Source organism: Lygodium microphyllum, chromosome 19 (assembly GCF_053477565.2).
Source record: "Lygodium microphyllum isolate KBCC chromosome 19, Lygodium_microphyllum_v1.1.10, whole genome shotgun sequence".
Classification (NCBI taxonomy): Eukaryota; Viridiplantae; Streptophyta; class Polypodiopsida; order Schizaeales; family Lygodiaceae; genus Lygodium; species Lygodium microphyllum.
This window is the reverse complement of record NC_141153.1, coordinates 130,899,987-130,923,330: the sequence shown is the minus strand read 5'-3', so window position 1 is coordinate 130,923,330 and position 23,344 is coordinate 130,899,987. Positions and strand designations below refer to the sequence as shown.

The 23,344-nt window shown below is 40.7% G+C and overlaps 1 protein-coding gene across 1 annotated transcript; it reads left to right on the top strand.

Moving 5' to 3' along the window:
* Nucleotides 1-8,339: 8,339 nt before the first annotated feature.
* On the top strand, nucleotides 8,340-13,011 carry LOC148020385 (cellulose synthase-like protein D3). Its single transcript, XM_087700676.1, has 3 exons — nucleotides 8,340-9,356; nucleotides 9,616-10,420; nucleotides 10,540-13,011. The coding sequence occupies exons 1-3, from the start codon at nucleotides 8,404-8,406 to the stop codon at nucleotides 12,283-12,285; spliced, it is 3,504 nt and encodes a 1,167-aa protein (XP_087556802.1). The 5' UTR covers nucleotides 8,340-8,403; the 3' UTR covers nucleotides 12,286-13,011.
* The last annotated feature ends 10,333 nt before the right edge of the window (nucleotides 13,012-23,344 follow it).

Here is a 23,344-nt window from a genome sequence, read left to right as displayed (position 1 = left end):
TGAGCAACATTATGCTAGTGAACATGGGCAGCATGTTGATCAGTACCTCTATGATGATCAACCATCCCATAGTCAATATTATGATGATGATCAATCGTTTCCTGGACATCAGCATTATGATAGTAGAAATGAATGTGGTCATGATTATGGAAAATCATTTTATCATGAGAAGTATGATAGTCATAGTGTCTAGCATGATGTTATTCGAGGAAAACTCTTAACTAGTGATGATATTAGAGGACTACATGCACAAGGCTTATGTTATAGATGTGCTAAACCAATATCTTCTAATCATAAAGATATATGCATGAAAAGGAATGCTAAAGTGATGCTAGTTATAGAGCTTCCGGGTAATGAAGAGGAAGCTAAAGAGGCTAAAGAGGAAGTGGATCGTAAAGTCCAAGATGGAGAGACTTACAAATCCTTTGAAGTTGATCATGATGCCTATTAGCTTTCTACCCTACATCATGCTAATGACCAAGTGAATGCAGCGATTGAAGAGGGACATGTAAAGAAGCTTAATGAAGACACACAACAATCGATGGTTTCAAATGACACGTTGTCAATTGATGACCTTATCTTCCCACTTGATCTGGGGGATCATGAGGATGCTTCCTTATTTCCATTTGACCGGGGGTAGTAATGATGGGATATATTTTTCTACGGAGGGAACTTATGGTTGTGATGACTATTTTGATGGCTATCCATTTGACCTTGGAGGCATATTGGACTTCAGTGACTTTCATTGTTGGTGGGTTGTAAATAATGCTTGCAATATTGATTCCTCAGTATATTCAATCATCCTGTCTAAGGCTTCATGATTCCTTCAAAATAGTGGGATTATTGCAGTTACAAGACAATGGACAATTTGCTGTGTGAAATTTTTGTCAAGAATTAAATTTCCTTAACGACATCAAAAAATGGTTTTGATGGTACGGACTGATGCCTTAGGTTGTGTACTTCATTTTTATACCTCAAACACTCAATTTGGACACTCCAATCAAAAGTTATGGCAGTTTTACAAATTTAGCTTGTTTGAACATCAAGTAGTCATTTCATTGTTTCAGGTTCATTATGAGATTTTTTCATGGAAAGTTCTTCCACATTCTTTTGGACCTTCATCGACATGATTTTCTTCATTAATGACTTGTCTATCACCCCATTATATTTAATTTTGAGGACAAAACCATCTTGGGAACGGATGGTTTGTAATGAAGCAAATTAGCCACATTAATTCACTTACCTTTACTAAAATAAACCATGTAAATACCTTAGCTATGATGGTACTAGGGTTTACTATAAAAAGGCAAGAAGTGCTAATGTAGGCAGCTTTTTGACACTTGCACTATTTTCTTGAGATTTCTTTTTCATCACAATCTTGGGGTGAGTACCACGCTTTGTTTCTTGTATCTTGATTTCAACTTCCCTGTCTATGTTGTGTTGTGGTTTAATGGAAGATGTCTATGGCATGGCCATGATTGAAGCATTTCATGTTATTTCTTGTTATTTTCTTTGTTCAGTTCATTTGTTTTTCTGTTGATTTTCATGGTAGAATAGACCTTCTTTACACCCTCACACTCAACTCTACATCACACACCCTCTCCCTTGACCTTGCCTCTCACTATGAAAGAAAAGAATAGGAGAAGAGGAATAGCAAGAGCTTCTCTTTGCTAAGTCTCTCACCCTCACACTCACTCCCTTCCTCTCTTCCACTCACAATAGTATGAAAGGGTAAGCAGGAATGAGGAGACCACAAGTTTGCACACACATAAATAACCTATTTATTATCTTTCATTTTTTTCATACATTGGCTCTAGGGTTTTCACCCTTTTTTGGTATTTAGATTGAACTTCTAGCCTCTTGATCGGCCTTACATTATATGCATTTTAGAATTTAGGTGAGACACTCAATCAAATTTAGCAAAAATAGTTATAATTTGCATAGGAGTGAGCCTGGCCCTTAATTTCACATTGGCAATATTTTTTGGAAAAAGAAATTACGTGTTGTATAATTTGTGATGAAAAAATTTACTACTTATCATTGGCAACTTTCTTTATTGAGAGGGTTAACAAATGCATTGTGTAATTAAGCAATCCATTATCACCATCACACATATACTTCAAAAATTTGTTATTGTAGAGAAAGTAAGACATCTATTGGTTAAGGGATCAAATGGATAGATTTTCCCATCCACCCACAAGTCTACATGCTTCAATCCCATCTCTCTGTAGCTCTATACAACTTCAGGATTAGTATGGACACACCACATCCTCTTGAAAAGAGGGGAGTATATTTACCATCTAGCCTATTCTCGGTACACTATTGCTATATGCATTGTGAAGCATTGCTATGTCCATTACAAATTGTCTCTATGTACATTGCTAAGCATTGCTATATGTGTAACAACATATATAGTGATGGTTTTAGCGACACTACCAATTCCTGTCAGAAAGCATAATCGCTATGGCTGTGTTCCCTTGTAGTGCCAACCTATGAACGGAAGTGTGAAGAAGAAGAAAGACCACCCAATCTCTCCTCCAATCCATCTCTCACCCAATAAGAGGAAGAAGAGAAGAGCTCATGCAAGGAAGAGGCTTCACCTCTCAAGTCTCTTACTCTCTCCCTCACTCTCACACTCTCACTTTGCCTCACTCTAAAGATGGAGCACTAGTAAATAGAATAGAACCATCTCCAACTCCTTTTTTTATGTATTCATATTGCTTATTGTCTATGAGCTCAACTTGGAGACATGTTAATGTAATTACTCAATTTAGTTGAATGAATGTTGGTTTATGGAAGAACAAAGTGAAGAATGTAAGAGATGTCAAACGAAATGGGATAGTTGGCTGTATGAAGGTAGACTAGATATGCCGACAAAAGATGTCAATGGAAATGCGATAGTTAAGTGTGTGAAGGTGGACTAGATAAACATAGACATACTAGATCTTTTTGATTGACTATGAGCTCAAGTTGGAGAGATATCAATGGATTCACACAATTTAGTTGAAAGAATGTTGGTTCATGGAATGAACAAAGAGAAGAATGCAAGAGAGATAAAAGAAAACTGGGTAATCAACATCAAAAGGTAGGCTAGATAAACACATAGAAGAGGATATAATAGAGCTTTGGGAGAAGTGGAATGGAGTAGAAAAAGTCAAAGAGAAGGGGTGCCCAATCACTTTTTGATTTTAGAAAATTTAATTTTACCTCCAAATACATTTCCCAAAAACATGAAAATTGATAAAGAATTTGATATCTCGACCATAAGCTAGCACATAAAAGATCCCAAAAAAATCTTAAGAGAAACTCTCAATTTTTTTTTCTTGTTTTCTATTTAAATTTGAATTACAACATGTTTACTAATGGTTTGGCATTGAAAACCAAGCATCATATTCTCATAACTTATCTCTATATGAATATATAATCTAGTTAAAAAAGTGTTATTCAATGAGAAAAGAGAAGCAACTTAAGAAAATCCTTTATGGATAATAGTAAAAAGGCAAAAAGAGATTGGAAAAGTGGAGAGAGAAGAGGTTTACTTTAGTATTCTTATGTCCACTTTTCCTTGTTTGAGGAGGATAGGGAATTAGAAGACCCAAAAGAGAGTTCATTTTTTCCTAATGAGCACACTTTTCCCTATCTTCCCTTACCTATTCATAGGTCCATCGTTACACTCAGACAGCAATGCCTTTCACCCTAATCCACACTTATAAGAAAGCAAGAATTTGGTTAATTGTGTCCAAATAGCAATAATTCAACCCTTATCATAGATGTTCAACAAAGCAAGAATCCAACATGTCCATGCAAGACAAAGGCTATATAGAGTTATTTGGTGATGGTGAAGTGCGGTCAATTGATGAGGAGCTCCCTACAATGGTCGTTGATGACATATTTTTACTTGAACCTAGAATCAACATAATCCAACTCCCCTTTCTGTCAACCTTCTTAGTAATTGAACATAGCATGATAAAGCATCATGCAAAAGCAAGAAAACATCACTTTTATTAGTTTTCTCTCCCTAATCTCTTCCTTTCTTCTCTATTGATTGCTTTTCCAATCTTAAAAACCATTGCTTGCTTTTCTTTCCAATCCCAATGAGACTTAACTCACATAGAGCTATAGGAAACCTATTTTACCACAACTTTTAAGACAATACACTTCTATTTTTTGTGAGGGATACTTTGATCCAACTCCAAGCCATAGTGTCTAAGCATCCCACAATGCATTTTTTTCTAGGATCTTTTTTGTATTTCTTTTTCTTCTAACCTATTCTACTCCTACCAAACATTCCATCATCAAACCAATCTCTTTTCAATCCAATCTTCCTACCTAGTTGCATACATTTCAAAGTGAGAACATCACAAATAGCCTTCTATTCTACAACATGGTAAGAAGTGAGGCCCTTGGTGGTGATCATCCTTGGTCCCAAACAAAACCAAAAGGTTGGGCTATACCTACAATACTTGGAACATTAGATGGACCCTTATTGTTGCAAGAGTTTCTACCACATTGGTTGGCTATATCTCACCTAGCCATCTCACACTCCTCTCAAACCAATCATGCACTCACCCTTCCAATGTTGAAAGTAACAAATATAAATTGGAGATCAAGATGTAGTGTGATAGACACATATCCACTCAGGTTCAAAATTGTAGCAATGGTTTGAGTTAGATAATTCAACGTACAAGTTTTGTAGTGGCCTACTTTAGTTCACTAGAGTGGTAGTATTGGGACTTAAACCTTTAAGCAAAGGAAAATTGAAGAGATGCATTCATAGTACTTGTTCTTGGCATATCTCTCTCCAAGAATTATGGAAAAGTAGGGATAATATTATGTGGAAAGCCCTTTGATATTGTGTGAAGCAATTTGTCACTAAATTTTCACATTGTCACATAGGAATGACCATTAGGTCTCTTAAAGCCATATGATTTACTTTAGCTATTACGCATTTAGGAACATGAAAGACACATGTAATAATGGATTTTAACACAAGGCTTCCCCAAGCAAGGATGAAACTCAATTTCTATGGTGTTGGATCAACCAATAAAAGCATCCCATTTTATCCCTTTTAAAGCTTAATGCTTAGGAATACATTCAGCTACTTATGAAAGGGTTTTCAAGCTAAGCAATTTAACACTAAGTTCATGGGTTTTTGACTAATGGTTACAATATTGTGGAATTTTCCCATGATGATATTACTCATTTAAGCATTGTTATCTCACCCTTTAAGACCTTGTAAAAAGTGTATTCCTTTTCATAATCTTTCAAAATGATGTCAATCCTAATGCAAAGGAAGACTTGAGACATATGAAGCAAGTACAAGTTAGGATGAAGGTGTAATTGATGTGAAGAGGAAAATGATTTGTTCTTGAGGTCTCCCATGTTTAGAGTTGCGCTACATTGGAGAGTGGATCCAACAACAAACTTGCTCTCTATCACTATGGTTTGTTCTTGATGTAAAAACGTTTATAGAAGCTACCTACCATGCTCCTCTAGTATATTCCATTAAGAAGTACGTGGGTGATAAGATAAGGTGGAGGTAATTAATCACGAGCTATCTCTAATGGATTATGAAGGTTCTTGATGGTTTACATTTAAAAAGTCACTAGAAGAGCGCGGAAGTGTTATGCAAACAAATGTAATAAGAGCTTCTTATTTGATAGAAAGGCCTCTTAGAATTTTGATTTTGTAGAAGAGAATCCTCATTTGGTGGTCAATCTCTAGTAATCATGGCAAGTACTTTTTAAAAGGAACAAAGCAAATACTTTTTAAAGGAACAGTGAATTCTCTTTTTGCTTCCTATTTCCAACCCACATGCTTTTTGCTTCCAACCCCCATGCTTTTTAAAGGAACAATGAAATATCTTTTTGTTTCCTATTTCCAAACCACATGTTTTGATGTCGTATTGCTATGGACTATCTATGATTTGGAAGCACACAATTCAAGATTCTTATTTAGTACTTCATCGCTCCACTTTCTTAAATACCTTAAGTTATGGGTATTCTAAAACACCTTGTCATAGATTGAAATTTATTAATAGGGGAGATATTTTCAATATATAAAACCGTCCAAGATTTGGCTAAATAAACCCTATATACATGGAAAATCCCCTAATAAAAGCTGGTATGTAAAGGCTTGTGTGTAAGAATATCCCTATATCCTTCATTGGAGAGAGAGAGAGAGAGAGAGAGAGAGAGAGAGAGAGAGAGAGAGAGAGAGAGAGAGATTTACGAAGTATGTTTCCAAATCTCTAATAACCAAAAGTTGTGTACATGTTTGTATTTTTATGTAAGTGAATATACATTGTTGTGGTTTTAGTTTATTTTAGATACTTTTTATTGCTTGACCATTTCAGATTGACCATTGTGGTAGATTTATATGGTTATGTCAACTCTCCTCAAGGTCCTACTAGAGGGGTTTTTTGGAAATCCACATGGGCAAAGTGGACTCCTTCTGTGTTTGGGAGGAAATGAAATTTTGATACGAGTTTCTCCCATGCTTTAAAAATCGCTTGATGTTTTAGGGTTAGAGATACACTTTTCTTCAAAGGTGGAAGAAGCTCCATGGGTTATGTTTTTGTGCATTGAAGTGTTAGAATATATACTCACGATTGCCTAAAATATTATTCTCACAAGCACAACCTAAGATATTATTCTCACAATTGTGATGGCTTACATCCAATTTACAAGTAAGGATAGTCCTTAGCTTCTCTTGCGAAAACATTCTTTATATCCAAAAATGTCCCATTAGTCTAACGTGATTAATTTGTGGAAATTGCTGCAGCTTAAAACCTCCTTTTGGGTTTATTAATATTATTTAGTTCTTAGTTTAATAAGAAGAATAGTGAAGTGATGGGTCCATTCACACAAGAAATTTGTGAGACATATGGAGTTGAGGTGCTAGTTGTTTAGTAGTTATTTTGCTAGTGGTAGTAGCAATGACATCCCTCCAAAAAATGGTGTGATCACCACAGTTAACTCCCTACACTGCAATTTACCATTGCAAATATCATCCTTCTTAGCATAAAATGGGCTGTGATATGACTTGTTTTGCCACAATAATGGCAAACAATAGTAGAATTTTTAGAACCTATGTTTTGCCATCCACCTCTTTCTCTAGAGCTCCCCCTGCCTCTAAAGTTTCCTCAGCCTTCTAAAACCTGTGAGAAACTCCACTCATGATTTGATCTAGGATAATATGAACTAGTAACAAATGGTTGCTCCAATGGCACAATTTTGTCAAACATAGATGCCCTCTTGAAATGAAGGATGTGTTGTGCTCACATTGTAGCAATGTAAAGATTTTGGCCTTTCCAACCTTGTGAGAAACCCCTCTAAGGCTTGTAGTAGATTTGTTTGAACATGTACAATGCCTCCTTAAATAAATGTTTGATGTGTTTTTGCACTTTTTTCGCAGATAACATATATATCATTTATGAACCTTGTATACTATTGGTGGGGATCAATGGTTCAAACCCCTCGAACCACAAAATTTCAAACACATGCATACTTGGGTGCTAAAACTACATTGGTTATAATTTTTGCTCGTGGACACTTTCTTCGGGTTTACCCTGCACATGACAGCCATCCAGATGAGTTTGTAATGGGCTCAATTGAGCAAGATTATTCTTAAATTAGACAAATTTGAGAAGGGCATGGACATCTCTAGGGATGATAATGAAAACGAGTGCACGTGGTTCGAACGTTTCTTATAAGGACTATTTCTTGCCAAGGAGACGAAGTTCACATCAATACTGAAGTAGTTAATAAAAATGGGGAAGGTAACTTGGGTCCCCCGAGGCTCCGGGACCTATGACTTGGTGAGAGGGGTTAGGGAATAAGTCCGGGGCATGAGAAAGTCAAGAGGGTGTTTCACTCGGTGTATGTAACAGCTGGGTAGAGAGAGAGAGCAACAGGAAAAGGACGACGACGACCATCCACGACGACAACAACGATGAGCGGGGAGTGGAAGGCCAGCAGGCCGACGCGCTTGCGCATAAGCATACTAATACTTTTTGAAAGAAATTTAAATCGCAAGAAAAGAGAGAGAGAGAGAGAGAGAGAGAGAGGCTTGCACTGTAGCGCCGGCATCCACATGGTGGCGAGAGCGGTTCAAACGATGCTTCTCCGGGCCTTCTCTGCCCTCCAGACGAAGAGAAAACAGACAAGCTGGGATTCTCTCTCTCTCTCTCTCTCTCTCATATACCCCTCACTAAAACCCACCATCACACACGGCCAGCCGGGGGCAATATATTTCCAACACGTTCTCGCCACTTACACTTCAAGCTCACTTCAAGCTCCCACCCCCCCCCCCCCCCCCCCCCCTTTCATATTCATTCATTCGTCCATTCGTTTCTTCTTTCCCTTCCCATTTTGAAGCTTGATCGAGCTCCCCGGCCCTCCCATGGCGTCCTCCGCTCCATCGCGAGCGGCAGGACGATCCTTCCGCAACAGCAGCACCGGCGGCGGCCTCCCACCCCAGCAGCCCCCCAACCATGCTGCTGCTGCCGCCTACCTCCGCCGCTCCTCCAGCGGCCGCTACCTGAACTTCTCTCACGACTCAAATGATCTCGATGCCTCCGGCGACCTCAGCACCATCAACGTCGGCTACACCGTCCATATCCCCCCCACCCCTGATAACCAGCCCATGGCCGGCATGGCTGGCTTCATGGGTCCCAGCATGGGCGGCAGCGCTGGCCCGGCCACCGCTGGCATCGACCCTGCCATGATCGGCATGAAAGCAGAGCAGCAGATGGTCTCCAGCAGCATCTTCACAGGAGGATTCAACAGCATGACCAGAAGCCATGTCATGGATAAGATCACCGAAGGCGCTTCCAACCATCCCCAGATGGGCGGCGCTGCACATGGCTCCACTTGCAGCATCGATGGCTGCGACGGCCATGTGATCAGAAATGAGAGAGGTGAGGAGCTGTCGCCCTGCGAATGCAACTTCAAGATCTGCCGGGAGTGCTATGCAGATGCATGTGCGACAGGCGGGACCTGTCCTGGATGCAAAGAGCCATTCAAGGCATCGGATAGTGATGATCCTCATCCGAAGATCCCCCTCCCACTCCCCGCGCCACCAGAGGCAAGGATGGAGCGGAGGCTGTCAATCATGAAGTCCAAAAACAACCATCAGATCCTCATGAGAAGCCAAAACAATGACTTCGATCATGCCAATTGGCTCTATGAGACTAAGGGAACCTACGGTTTTGGTAATGCTCTTTGGCCGGCGGAACCTGACCCTTACACCGGCGTGGGAGGTGGAGTAACGAGCCTTCCAGACTTCAAAGACAGGGCAAGACGTCCGCTTTCACGCAAGGTCAAGGTGCCTGCTGGGATCCTCAGCCCCTATAGGTATACCACAAGGGCCTTCCACGAGCCTTTCTCATTGGAATAAGAAATGGATCACTGTTGCTGATCAATGCAGCTCTTTGATTATTTCGGCAACATACGAAATTTAGACAAATGAAGCATTTTCTGAAAATTTTCCTTAATGAATTCCCCGTGATGTACAATTATTGCGAAGCTTGCTGGCTTTTATAATGACATGTTGTCTTCTGAACAGTCCTTTCTACTACTAAACTTGCAATGCCACATTGTCTTTTTACTGCAGGCTCCTCGTGGTGGTCAGGTTTGTGGCCCTCGGTCTCTTTCTGATGTGGAGAATCACGCACCCCAATCACAATGCCATTTGGCTGTGGGGTATGTCGATTGTGTGCGAGATTTGGTTTGCATTTTCTTGGATCCTGGATCAGCTTCCCAAACTTTGCCCAGTGAACCGGGCCACTGATTTGGCCGTCCTTAAGGACAAATTCGAGCAACCCAGCCCAGACAATCCAACAGGGCGCTCTGATCTCCCTGGAATCGATGTTTTTGTGTCAACCGCTGATCCCGAGAAAGAGCCGCCCCTGGTGACAGCCAACACAATCCTTTCCATTCTCGCCGCAGAGTACCCTGTCGAGAAGCTGGCGTGCTACTTGTCTGATGATGGAGGGGCTCTTCTCACGTTTGAGGCCTTGGCTGAAGCAGCTAGCTATGCCAGAATTTGGGTGCCCTTTTGCAGGAAGCACAACATTGAGCCTCGCAATCCAGAATCTTACTTCAACCTCAAAGGAGATCCGACTAAGAACAAGCTGCGACAGGACTTTGTCAAAGATCGGAGAAGAGTGAAGAGAGAGTATGATGAATTCAAGGTGCGGATCAACAGCTTGCCAGATTCTATCCGCAGGAGGTCGGATGCCTACAATGCACACGAGGAGATCAAGTCGAAGCGGCATCAGATTGAGAGTGGAATTGACCCTACGGAACCATTGAATGTCCCCAAAGCAACATGGATGGCAGATGGTACTCACTGGCCTGGAACCTGGACAACATCTGGCATGGAACACAGCAAGGGGGATCATGCAGGGATTATACAGGTGTGGAGTGCTTACACAAGGCTAGTAGCAACTCATGTCTCATGTATTGCCTCCCTGAAATATACTGATGGTTGTTTCTACCAGTCATGTTAATTGTCTCAGTTTTGTTTCCTTGGCAGGTTATGCTTGCTCCTCCGAGCTATGATCCCCTGTATGGAAGCCCAGACGAGGAGAATCTCATTGACACGACCGATGTTGACATTCGGCTTCCCATGCTGGTTTACGTGTCTCGTGAAAAGCGCCCAGGCTATGACCACAACAAGAAAGCTGGTGCCATGAATGCGCTGGTCCGCAGTTCTGCCATCATGTCAAATGGGCCTTTCATCCTTAACCTTGACTGTGACCACTACGTCTACAATTCCATGGCTTTCCGTGAGGGCATATGCTTCATGATGGACAGAGGGGGAGAGAACATCTGCTACGTCCAATTCCCACAAAGGTTTGAAGGCATAGATCCGAACGACAGATATGCCAATCATAACACGGTCTTCTTTGATGGAAACATGCGTGCGCTGGACGGGCTACAAGGACCCATGTATGTCGGGACAGGTTGCATGTTCAGGAGAATTGCGTTGTATGCTTTTGATCCACCAAGATACAAAGAGCACGGGGGTTGGTGCTGCTGCTGCTCAGGAAGGAGTAGGAAGAAGAAGGTGCATTCCAAAAAGGAGCTAGACTCGGGATCCATCACGGGTTCCAATAGTGACGACGAAGACCAGGAAGTGCAGCTGGTGCCCAAGAAGTTTGGGGGTTCGAACACCTTCTTGTCGTCAATAGCCAAGGCAGAGTTTCAAGGGAGGCCACTAGCTGACCATCCTGGTGTGCAGCATGGACGCCCGCCCGGCGCACTTATCACTCCGAGAGAGAATCTTGATCCCGCCACCATAGCAGAAGCTATCAGCGTCATATCCTGCTGGTACGAGGATAAGACTGAATGGGGTGCTAGTGTGGGTTGGATCTATGGATCTGTCACAGAAGACGTTGTTACGGGCTACCGTATGCATGACCGCGGCTGGCGTTCTGTCTACTGTGTCACTACGCGCGACGCTTTTCGTGGCACAGCACCCATAAATCTCACTGACCGGCTGCAGCAGGTGCTCCGTTGGGCTACTGGTTCTGTTGAAATTTTCTTCTCTCGCAATAATGGTCTCTTTGCGGGTGCCAGAATGAAGATCCTGCAACGGGTTGCCTACCTCAATGTGGGCATCTACCCCTTTACCTCCATCTTCCTTATGGTCTATTGCTTCCTGCCAGCTCTCTCTCTCTTCACCAACCAATTTATTGTTCAGTCACTGGACGTTCTTTTCCTCTTGTATTTGCTTGTCATCACCATCAGTCTCTGCCTGCTTGCTGTATTGGAAGTAAAGTGGGCGGGCATTACTCTAGATGAATGGTGGAGAAATGAGCAGTTCTGGCTCATTGGAGGGACCAGTGCCCACATTGCAGCGGTGTTACAAGGCTTGCTTAAGGTCGTCGCGGGCATCGACATTTCATTCACTCTCACATCCAAGTCGGGAGGAGAAGCTGAAGATGACGAATTTGCAGATCTCTATGTGGTGAAGTGGACATCTTTGATGATTCCTCCTCTGACAATCATGATGGTGAATATGATTGCCATTGCGGTCGCCATTGCAAGAACTATCTATAGCAGCAATCCAGAGTGGAGCAAGCTACTAGGAGGTGTCTTCTTTAGTGCCTGGGTCCTTCTGCATCTCTATCCTTTTGCAAAGGGTCTCATGGGCCGGAGAGGAAGGACACCTACAATCATATGGGTCTGGGCTGGCCTTCTTTCCATCACCATCTCCCTGCTGTGGGTGGCCATCAGTAATCCTCAAAATCAGTTCTCAGCAGGCTTCACTCTTTAAGGATCTTCAGCATTGAAGACGCACGTCTTTACGGAGACCCGGGCCGTTCATGGCTTCTCCTACAAAGGTCAAGCTGAAGGAAGGGGGTAGTAAACGATGTGCGTGCTACTGTACAGTCGTCCTGCCATTCTTTGATTCTTTTATGCCACGTCCAAGTCAAGGCTCTCTCAATTTTGGCAGGAGAGGGGAACTCCTAGCAGTAATGTGTTGTTAGGAGGGGCGTCTCCTGCAGGGTTTTAAGAGGGCGCAGTTAACTTATCCTTCTTGAATAAACAATTCTGCTGGGAGAGACTCCCACCAAGTACAAGGCAATGGGTAGATCATAGAGACATCAAGTACTGGCCTTGCTAAGCAGCAACAGACACATCTTCCTGTTTATCCTGACCGGAGAAGGCTGCATTGTGACTCAAAGCTGATCGATTGGAACACAATCTACGATAATCTTATCACAAAACCTAAATTGCTTTAAGTAGCACCCGCAGAAAAGTACCGCAAAGATCGTATGATGTGAAGCTCCAATAGGCATGCCTAGGAGTGGGTGGAGAATCTCTTGGCTTGAATGAAACAAGCCCCTTCGAATCTTTGCTTCAAGATGCAAATTTTGGAGGGGCACCAATGCCAATTTGAAAACCTCTCTAATTGATGTGATGTTGTGTTTTTTGATTTTGAGCTCACCGGCCTTTAGTTGTCTTGGCCAAACTAATTAATTAAGGCAATAGATTACTCAAGTGCAAGGAAAATACTCATTGGATTCGCATAAGTCGACGTACAAGTGATGGGAAGATGTATCCCATGATCCCTTAAAAGTAGTATTTTCTTGCTTCTTGTGTGTGTGTGGGAGGGGATTTGCATAAGTCAACATACAAGTGATGGGAAGATGTATACCATGATCCCTTAAAAGTAGTATTTTCTTGCTTCTTTTGTGTGTGTGTGTGTGTGTGTGGGGGGGGGGGGGGGGGACGGTACATTTCTATAAACGAAAATGCAGAGGACATCATGATTGATCATAACAACCTCACTCAATTGGCAATACACCTTCGAATCTAGTGACGTATGAAAACATTAAATCATTGACCAATTGGGCTTGACCCCAAATAATGGGTTTGTGTTGTGTGGTAAGCATTGTTGATTACATTAATTGGCAAGGGATAGGGCTCACTTGATTGGCCCACCCATGTAGTTATTGACCTACATTTTTGTGAGAACTGTAATAGCAAAATCAGAGAAATGGTAAGAGTGCGATGCTGACATAATGTTGCATAAAAGAGTGCTTGTAGCCAAAATCACCAATCGCTTCTATGTTTTTGATTTTGAACATTCCAAGCTTGCATGAGTTTCTACACTTCTAATGCTAGTTGGTAAATATTTATATATCTATGAGATATCTTAAAATTCAATACAAATTTGTTGTTCCTATAGTCATATTTCTAAGAAATGGCATAACAAAAGAAACAATGTTGAGGGAAAAAGGTCCATGTGCTACCCTTGCCAAGAATGCCATTTTAAGTTTTAATCTACTTGCAAGCTATAATAACTAGTAAGTATGTCTTGCTTAGTAAAATCTATACTCCATGGGCAAGATTGCATCTTCATTGCTCTAAAGTTTAATATTTATAAGTCACATTTTATCTTTTGGTACACCACAGCAGAAACGAGGCATAGACGCGCAAAGTCGGGTGCGTTTATTATTGTGTCTATATGCGCGTGTAAAAGAGTGTGTAAATAGATGCGAATTTTGCGTCTATATATCCATGCAGATAGACGCGAATATAGACCGGTTTTCAGACGCGTAATTATTTAACCACTTGAAATTGAACTTAATATAATAAAAAAACCAGAGTTAATTATTTTTGCATTGCTCTCTAATGAATGGCAGTTCCTCCAGTTGACAGGCTTGATATAAGTAATTAGCGGCAAGCGACACAAACCTTATTATACAATTAGTAGCAAGCATTGCATGTATCTCGTAATTTCTCTACTTGAAGATGATAAAAAATACTTCCTTTTTATTATGGAAAATTCAATTTAGCTTTAAACTTGACTATTGATTCTTGAGTATGCACATGTGCGTATGATATTTTCCATAGAATTAAGAATACACATTGAATCATTAAGCGAATTAAGTATGTTACAGTGAATGATCTATCTCATCTTCAATGAGATCAGCCCTTGCTAAACTATCTACTTCTAGGTCTATGTTACCAAGAGGTAACGAAACAAATAAGTCTATCCCACTATTAGATGTGTTGTTATATTGCTCAATAACTTCATCATCATCAACCATATTATTGTTATCTTTTGCGTTTTCTTGAACATCATCGCAAGGTTCATCTTGTACTATATCACACATACCATCCATTATGGTGTCATCATGTACATCATCATTAATTGTTGGATTGTCATCTGCTATCTTTATGTCAGTAATATTACCATATATTGGTTTTGAACGATTAGATATAGGGATGACATGCCACTATCGGTTATTATTTACCATTGGATGATACACAACATGTATTTGAAAAAAAAAGCAAGAAACTTAAATACTTATTATATTGTGTATATGTATCACATGTATACATATAAAAAAATTAGCTTTTACATATATACCTGCTCGCATTGTTGAGGTAGTACTAATGTGTCATTTTTGTTTTGGTGAAATTTTGTAGAGTCTGATTACAAAACCACTTGGATGACGTTTGATTGTGCAATGCTCACCATTTGTTATTACTTCTTTAAACCACTTTATATCCAGTACATATATAAAGAATCGTCTGAAGTCAAGCTTCAGAATATCTTGGATCAAGCCACAATAACCTTTCATGGTACCATTGGCATCCTCGAAGTGAGCAAGGACACCACAATCTTGGGTATTTCTATTTTCATCTATATGTTGAGTTTCAAGATGTTTACCCTCACACAAAATAGCATTGAATAATGTGCACTAGTAGTAAAAGATTAAGATCAAACATGTCAATTTATTATATAAAATATAACTAGAAACAAATTAATTGATAGTATGTCTCACCTTTGATAAGCCACCTTGTGCGTATTTCCACTCTTCTTGAGATATATTAATTTCCTCCTCTTTTTTTATTCTCTCCATTTCCTCATGTAACCAATCTATATCAATATGACATGAGAGCGCATTTAGATGATGTGGAAATGAGACATTACGTCCATATCTGGTGCGAAATGCTTGTCTTTCACTTTTTCTTCTTGCCCTTGCTTCATTATATAGTGTCACCCATTTGCTCATTACATCACTATTGAGCACACAAAATCTATTTAACTTACGAAGTTCTTCTTTTGTTAGCACTTTACTCATTCCTTTTCCTTGAGGTGTTATAGAGGTCATCCTTAAGTTTTCATCATCTTTCCATAGTCGTGGTTGAGAGGGGTTCACTTCAGCAAGATATTCAGAGATATAAACAAGAGATGATTGCACTAACCAACTCTCAGCCATGCTTCCCTCAGGCCGTGCTTTTTGCCTCACAAAAATTTTCAAGGTTTTCATGAAACGTTCAAGAAAAAACATCCACCTTGCATGAACTACCTCACAAAGTGCGATCTCATCAGTTAAATGTACGAGTAAATGTAATTAAGTAGTCAAAATGGAGCGAGGAAAAATTTCCTCCACAAAAAAAACCACCTCAACAGATAATACTCGAGCATCTTGCAATGTGTTTGGATCAATTTCCTTCGAGCTCATGTATTTGTCAGGATGTATTTGACAATTGTTTATTTTTGTGTAGAAATTCAAAGAGGTTCACTACATGATGTCTGCAATATATAATGAAAAAATACAATGTATACACACCTCACAAGCTCTCCCATCTTGTAAATGATATCACGTACATCTTTGGATACACAATGGGATATGCTAGTAGGAAGTACGAACTAAATGTAAATAATATTCATAGATCAAATGATTAGTTGAGGAAAAAGTCATTATATCCCAAAGTTTACACATAGTTACTCCACTAATTACTATATTCATGGTTAGAGATACCCTTACTTGAATCATTTTGTGCCAATCGTGGGACTTCAAACCAGATAGTTGCTCCACACCTCTTTTTTTTTTCTTTATGAAGGCTCCCTTGAGACATCTTATACATCCTGTGGGTGTTCGAAAGCTACATATCTATTCCTTCACTATTTTTTCATTGTTCTTTGATAGCATCCAAGGTACATGGGGTAGCTCAATCTTTTCTCTGGATCCAATACGTGGCCATGCTCGTCTCATGCGACTAATGTTACGTAAATACTCCCTTACATTGACTGAATCACGAGCCCCTATCAAGTGATCCCATAATGTAGATACAACATTTTTGAATATGTGCATGGGGTTCAATAGGTGATTGATCTTGAGTTCAGTTCAATACAAAAGACGAAAAAATATAGAAAACCTAATAAACAAACAATATATTATGTAAACAATTCATCATGCTAAATACTTTAAAGTCAATCGAGAGAAATATACTTCTTACCAACTCGTGCCGAGTAAAGGGTGGTTGTCGGCATTAATCCATCTCTCCTTCCAATCTCAAATGGTTATGGAGTCATTCCATTAGTAGGAAGAACATATTCCATGTTTTTTACCTTGTGCTTTTCAGGAATCAGAAGGGACAACATTACATGTCCCTTTTTAATTGCCATGGATGGAGGAATATTATAGTTCACCAATACTACTGGCCATACATTGTATGATGTGCTTTTGATGCCAAATGGATTGATTCCATCCATACCTAAACCAAATCTCAAATTTCTTGGCTCTTCTTTGAAAACGGGCCATAAATTGTCTATATGTTGCCATGCCGGTGTGTCTGCAGGGATCCTCCATTTTCCATCACTTAAACGATGACTAGCATGCCATGACTTGAGCTTTTCAATAGACTTACACTTAAACATAAGTTGAATATGTGGAATAATTGGAAAATGTCGCAAAACCTTACGAGGCATATCCATTGACTTCATCTCCACTTCATATCTTGATTCACCACAAACAGGACACTCTCGTGCGAACTCATGAATTCCACAAAATAAGACACAATCATTGACACATGCATGGATCTTGACATAATCGAGACCTCCCAGAGATGTCAAGTAATGTCTTGCTTGCTCTCTCTTAGTTGGCAATTTGTTTCCTTTTGGAAGCATTTGTGATAACAACCTATACATATTTTTAAAAGTGAGTTAAAAAACCATCAACATATATTTGTGTTTGATTTTAAAATAGAACAATTAATATTATGATTCATAGGCCAAACTGAATTGATACCTACTTCAATAACGCATTCAAACTGACATTACTCCATTATAAATTGTTTTCAAGTTAAGTAACTCGAGGGACGCACAAAGAACGGAGTACGTACAATCGTCATACAATGGAGTAGATGACGCTATGTATAGTGGGTCATTTGGCTTCGTAGAGTGACATTCTCCCCGAACCGGTTGCAAAAATAGATCGTGTATCATGTTGTCCAAAATCTCATCCTCTACAACTTGATGGGGCATTTCATGAGGGCTACTATCATGGTCGTCAGTCTCCACTCTTCTTGAAGACTCTGCCTCCTCGCGTCGACGTTTTGGAGCCTCTCGACGCCCGGGAGGGAGCATCTGAGGATGTGGCACCGCATCTTGCTCAACCACAAAAGGGAGTTACATGTACATTGATATATATTTAAAATATAGACTAGCAATCTTAGTGTTTAAAATAATGAATACAGGTGATTTTTCTCTGTCCCATTCTCCATACATGCTGAGGTGTGACATTGCAACTCAATGTGCTCGAAAAATACACCCTCGACAATGATCACACATGCATTTAATTTTTCGTTGTAGCCATGTATCTCGATTCTAAAGACGTAATGTTTCATCCTCACTTGAGGATGTGCTCGTTGACTCATCAGCATGCACCGCACTAGGTGATGACAACGATATGATTAAACCTAATTCATGACAACATAAAATTTGTTATTAATATGTTTACATAAAAACTTCAAGGCGTATTAATTATTCTAAGATATTCAATTTTAAATACACAAAACTTATCATAAATATATAAAAACTTATGATAATAACTTACTATCAAAACTTATCTTAAATACAAAAACTTATGATAAAAACGCAAGCGCACTAAATGCGCGTCTATACCTGCGTCTAGCTGTGCGTCTACGTTTCCGTCTATCTGCACGTCTAACTCCGCATCTATTAGTGCGTTTATGTAAACTTAGACGCGCATATACACGCAAAAATAGACGTAAACGTCAAAATTCAAAATATACAAGCGATTTCTTTTCAAACTGCGCCTTTCCTGCTTTTTTTGTGCGTTTTGGAGCTCGAGTTCAGCCGACATGTAGTCTACCTCCACTAGTCTCTTCATGACTCATCTCCTCATGACTCACCTCTTCTTTCACTTCAAAGAGACAAGAAGGGAAAGAAGATAGCTAAAGAGAAGAAAGCCAAGGAGAGGAAGAAAGAGAGAACAAAAGAGAGGAGAACAAGAGGAATAAGAGGCAAAGAGAGGAGACAACAAGCAGCAAGCATCAAGGGAGAACAACTCATCAAGGAGAGGAAGACGGGGAAGGAAGCAGCGCCACCACCCGTTGTCGTATTGCTGCGCATTTGAGATGTGAAAACCACCCAAAAGTTGTACATGAGATTTGTTACTTTGTACATACTTTGGCGTAGACGTTGTGCTTTGCTTTGCTTGAACATTTTTCTTTCAGTTGGTTCATGTTCAATTTTACAGAAGAGACAAGCGCTGTTTGGGATTGAATCTGATATTTGGTATAAACAAATTAGAAGGAGAACGGGTTCTAGATCTGCAATGAGTATGGTTTTTCCGAGCCTCACAAGATGTTTGCTTATGCTGGAGATGCAAATGGTATCAACAAGGGAGTTTAAGAAGACCAGTGAATTTTCAGATGAACATGAGGCTCATGTGTTATCCTTGATCATGGAACCATTGCTTGCCAAAATTCATTAGCACTATTGTTCATGTACTCAGCTGAGTGGATTTTACAGAACAGAAAAGTTTGAACCTTTGACATGCATTCAATATGCTTACATACACATGTGATGCTGAAATTGTGCTTTTCTTCCGAGCGGGAACACTTTTGATTGAAGTTCTTTGGCATTACAGCTCGCGGCTACTTTGGGCCTACTCTTCCTTGGTGCTTTTCTGATTCTAGAGGGAAGCTAATTTGAGAGGAAACAAAAGGGGAAAAGAAAACACGAAAAGAAGAGGAAAAAGAGGGGATTTTTGAAAAGCTAAAGAAGGAGGGAAAAAGGGGAACAGAGGATACGAATGAGGAAAAGAAGGGGAGTTATTTTGAGAGGAAAAGAGGTATTTTGGGAGGGAGGAATGCGGCAGGAAAGGGAGGAGGACTGAAAAACGACGGAGAAACAGAGCACTAGAGGGAAATCTACGAAGGAAGAGAGAGGATTGGAAGAGAAACAGGGAAGGGGGAGACAGACCTCAGAACATCGATGGCATTCAAGAGCTGAATGTATCCAAAATGGAATCGAAGGTCGTCTTCTGGAGGAAAAACATTAGCCAATCGATAAGACGATTCTCTGCGCAGAATAGGGGAATCTTGGCCCAGGAAGGGAGCAGAGTCAGGAGGAAGTGAAGGCCAGGGAGGTTTACCTGGCTTCTTCAAGATAACAACTTATCAGCCTTACTTCAATGTGGATACTGCCGAGGTGCTACAACGAATTTTACAGTCGTTCCAGCTGAATCGTGGAGATTTTTGTTTGAAGACAACAAGACACAATCCTGATTTCTAGTTTACGATAGGAGATTCCGGAGTAGAAAGGTCCGTGCTTTCGATCAGTTTGGACATAATTCTTCACAGCGTGTTGGTTGAGACCGACTGGCAGCTGTTCATGGAGGGGAGGATCGACTGTGGGAAGGAAACGACGAGAGGAAATCGACGGGCCACCATCCCTTGCGCACCAAGGCACAAAGTAAGAAAGAATTGCCCTCTCTGTCCTTTGTCTGAGCAATCCCATAATCTCGTTATCCAAAGCCGCGAATGTCCATGTCCGATCATGAAGCGAGAGGGAACGAATTCGAGAAGAAGGCAGAGAAGAAGCTGAAAGGCTGGAGTCTTTTAGGGAACAAGTATGACGGTGCCGCAGAGCTCTACGAAAAAGTAGGCAATTGATACAATCTCGCAAAATGCTGGGATAAAGCTGCAGACGTGTATATCAAACTTGCAAATTGCCTTTTAAAGGTCTTGACTTCAATTCAGACTAAAACGATCATTATTCTGTTCGAGGCACAAGTTTGTGAAAATGCAAGGGCTTGAAAGCAAGCACGATGCTGGCTCTGCATATGTTGAAGCTGCAAATTGTTTCAAGAAGACAAACCCCAAGGAGGCAGCAAACTTCTTCAATCTGGCAGTTCAGTTGTTTATTGAGAATGGAAGATTATCAATGGCTGCAAAGCATTACAAGAGACACCTTTACAGCAGATGATCCTCTGGGGGTTGCTGTGATTCCATTGAACAAAGTGTTTGTGAAAGGATTTTTAACTGCCAATCTCTTACAAAGTACTCGGGAAACAAGGACAATCACAAGGAGAAGTCCAAGCAGGCTTTAAATTTGATGTCCAAGGTGGAGTTTCAAGACAAATTCAGTGCCTTTGACCACAAAGTTTGGTCTCACAATTGAAGATGTGCTTTCTCTTTCTGCTATCAAGGCTGCTTATTGTTCCACAGGATTTGTTGAGTCAATGATTTAAAGAGTTCCAAGAGAAGCTTCATAGGGATTCAGACTACATGAAAAATTCATTGATATGAGACTTTGTCTTTGTCAAGACGTTTATTGAAGTTGCTCTTAATCAGATGTAGCTGATTGTATGTCTCATATTATCTGCAATTGAGCTTTCAAATTGAATCTGATCTCGCTAGATTGATCTTCTATCTTGAAATTTATCAAGGTCTTCTGTAGACGCGACTTTGCTTTCGAAAACCCTTCGACATCTTTGGTGAACCCGACGTGAAAGCGTCGCAGAAATTTCAGGATGGGAGACACTTCAGCCTCTATTTCAGCTTCCTCTACAACTCCAGCTGCCTCTACTTCAGCTCCATCTATGACTGCTGCGTCAAGTACTTCAACGGAGGATCTAAAACAGATTTTGCAGAATATGTCCATGTATATGCAGCTCCAAAATCAGCAAACACAAATGTATATGCAGCAGCAACAACAATTGCATCAACAGCAGTTGTCTCAGCAAAGGCAACTCTATTCGGAGCAGGAGAATGCAAACAGCGCGACTAAGGCTATTGAAGCAGTTGAGAGTGAGAAGAAGCTATTTGACGGGCGTAATGTTTCAGCATATTTGAAGACATATGAGATCAAGATGGGGTTCTTTGGAGTTCCTGCTGGACTTATGAGTAAGTACTTCCTTCGACTTGTCACACCTGCTTTGAGGACAAAGGTGACTGATTTATATATTCAAAATACACATTGGCAAGATTTTAAGAAGGCTCTTAAAGAAGAATATTTCCTTGAGGACTTTGGTATGGCTACTCGACGGTCATTCCGAGAGTGGGTCTACATGCCAAACAAAGGTCTTGCTGCTTCGGAGTTGATTCGAGAATTCGAAGAAAGGTATAGTCAGCTTGATGCTATTGAACAAAGAGCATTGGATGTTGAAAAAGTTGAACTTTTCTTGCAAGCTGCAGATCCTGCTCTTCAAGAAGAATTGGGTGAGCTTCTTGAAGATCGTACGAAGCCTATGGGTCTTAAAACTGATTGGCAGGATGCTCAGGATGCAGTTTCGACATTGACCAAGAGGAGGATATGGAAGACTCGTCTACAGAATGGTTCCATGACACCTACATCATCATCAGCTCCTATGCCTACTTCTATTCCTGTTATTTCTTCTCCTCCTCAGCCTTGGCCTATGCCAGTGCCTACTGTTTCTACTCCACCTATTCCTCCTATTCCACGACCGATGCCTACACCTTCTGCTCCAAACCCATCTGTTCCATCGGTGCCTACCTCTATTGATGATATAATCAAAGGAATCACAGATTTGACACTTGAGTCAGTCAAAGCGGAGTTGGTGGGTAAGTTGAAGGAGCAGTTTGCTTTCACTGTGCCTGCTACTTCTTCTAGTGCTCCTATTGCACCTAGGAGTGCTCCTAGTGCTCCTAGGAGAGATCGGAGATGTATTTGGTGTGATAGTACGGAGCATCAACATTGCAGGGATTGTGACTCATTCCAGGATGCAAGGAGGCAGAATTTGGTATATTGGGGGCAAGATGGTAAGATTTGGTTGACTGAGACAGGAGCTCCACTTGCTACCAACTTTGGTAAAGGTGGAATGAAGAAGTTAGTGGAGGACATGGCTGCGCGTACTTCTTATGTGGCAGCTAGAGGTGATGCTTCTGCATATGGAGTACAGATTGAAAAGGGATCGGAGACTCAGTCCGCACTATGGACTTATGCTATGGAGACTGCAAACAAGGGAAAAATTCAGCAAACTGTTTTGACTAGCGCAGGCTCTAGCATCAGATCAGAGACAGGATGGGACTCGCCTGTTGACAGGTATTCTATTTATGCTTATTTGGCTAAATCTCATGGTGCAGATGTATTTGTTGAGGAGAAGCGTAAGAGAGATGAAGACAATCCAAGTGCAGCTAAGAAGACTAGAGGGGGTGAGTTTGTTACTCCACCTACTGCAGGACCGTCTTCACGATCAGGGCCAGATCGACAGATGGAGGATGCTCAAAAGAGGGAAAAGAGGCAAGAGCCTAGGGAGAGAAAGCAGCCAGGATTCAGATTGATGTCCGATATTGAGACATCTACAGACATGAAGAAAATCTTTAATGATAAGATACTTGGCAGTGAGGTGACTTTCACTATTTCTGAGATTTTGGGCATCTCAAAAAGAGAGTTTCAGGATCAGTTTCAGGAGGTCCTGAAGAGGAAAAGACATGCATTGTCTACCACTGATATACAGGGAGTTTTGATTGGAGAGTTGGATGATGATGATGATGAGGTCATGGTTGATAATGCTTCTGTTTTGCCACAGGTAGAGAAG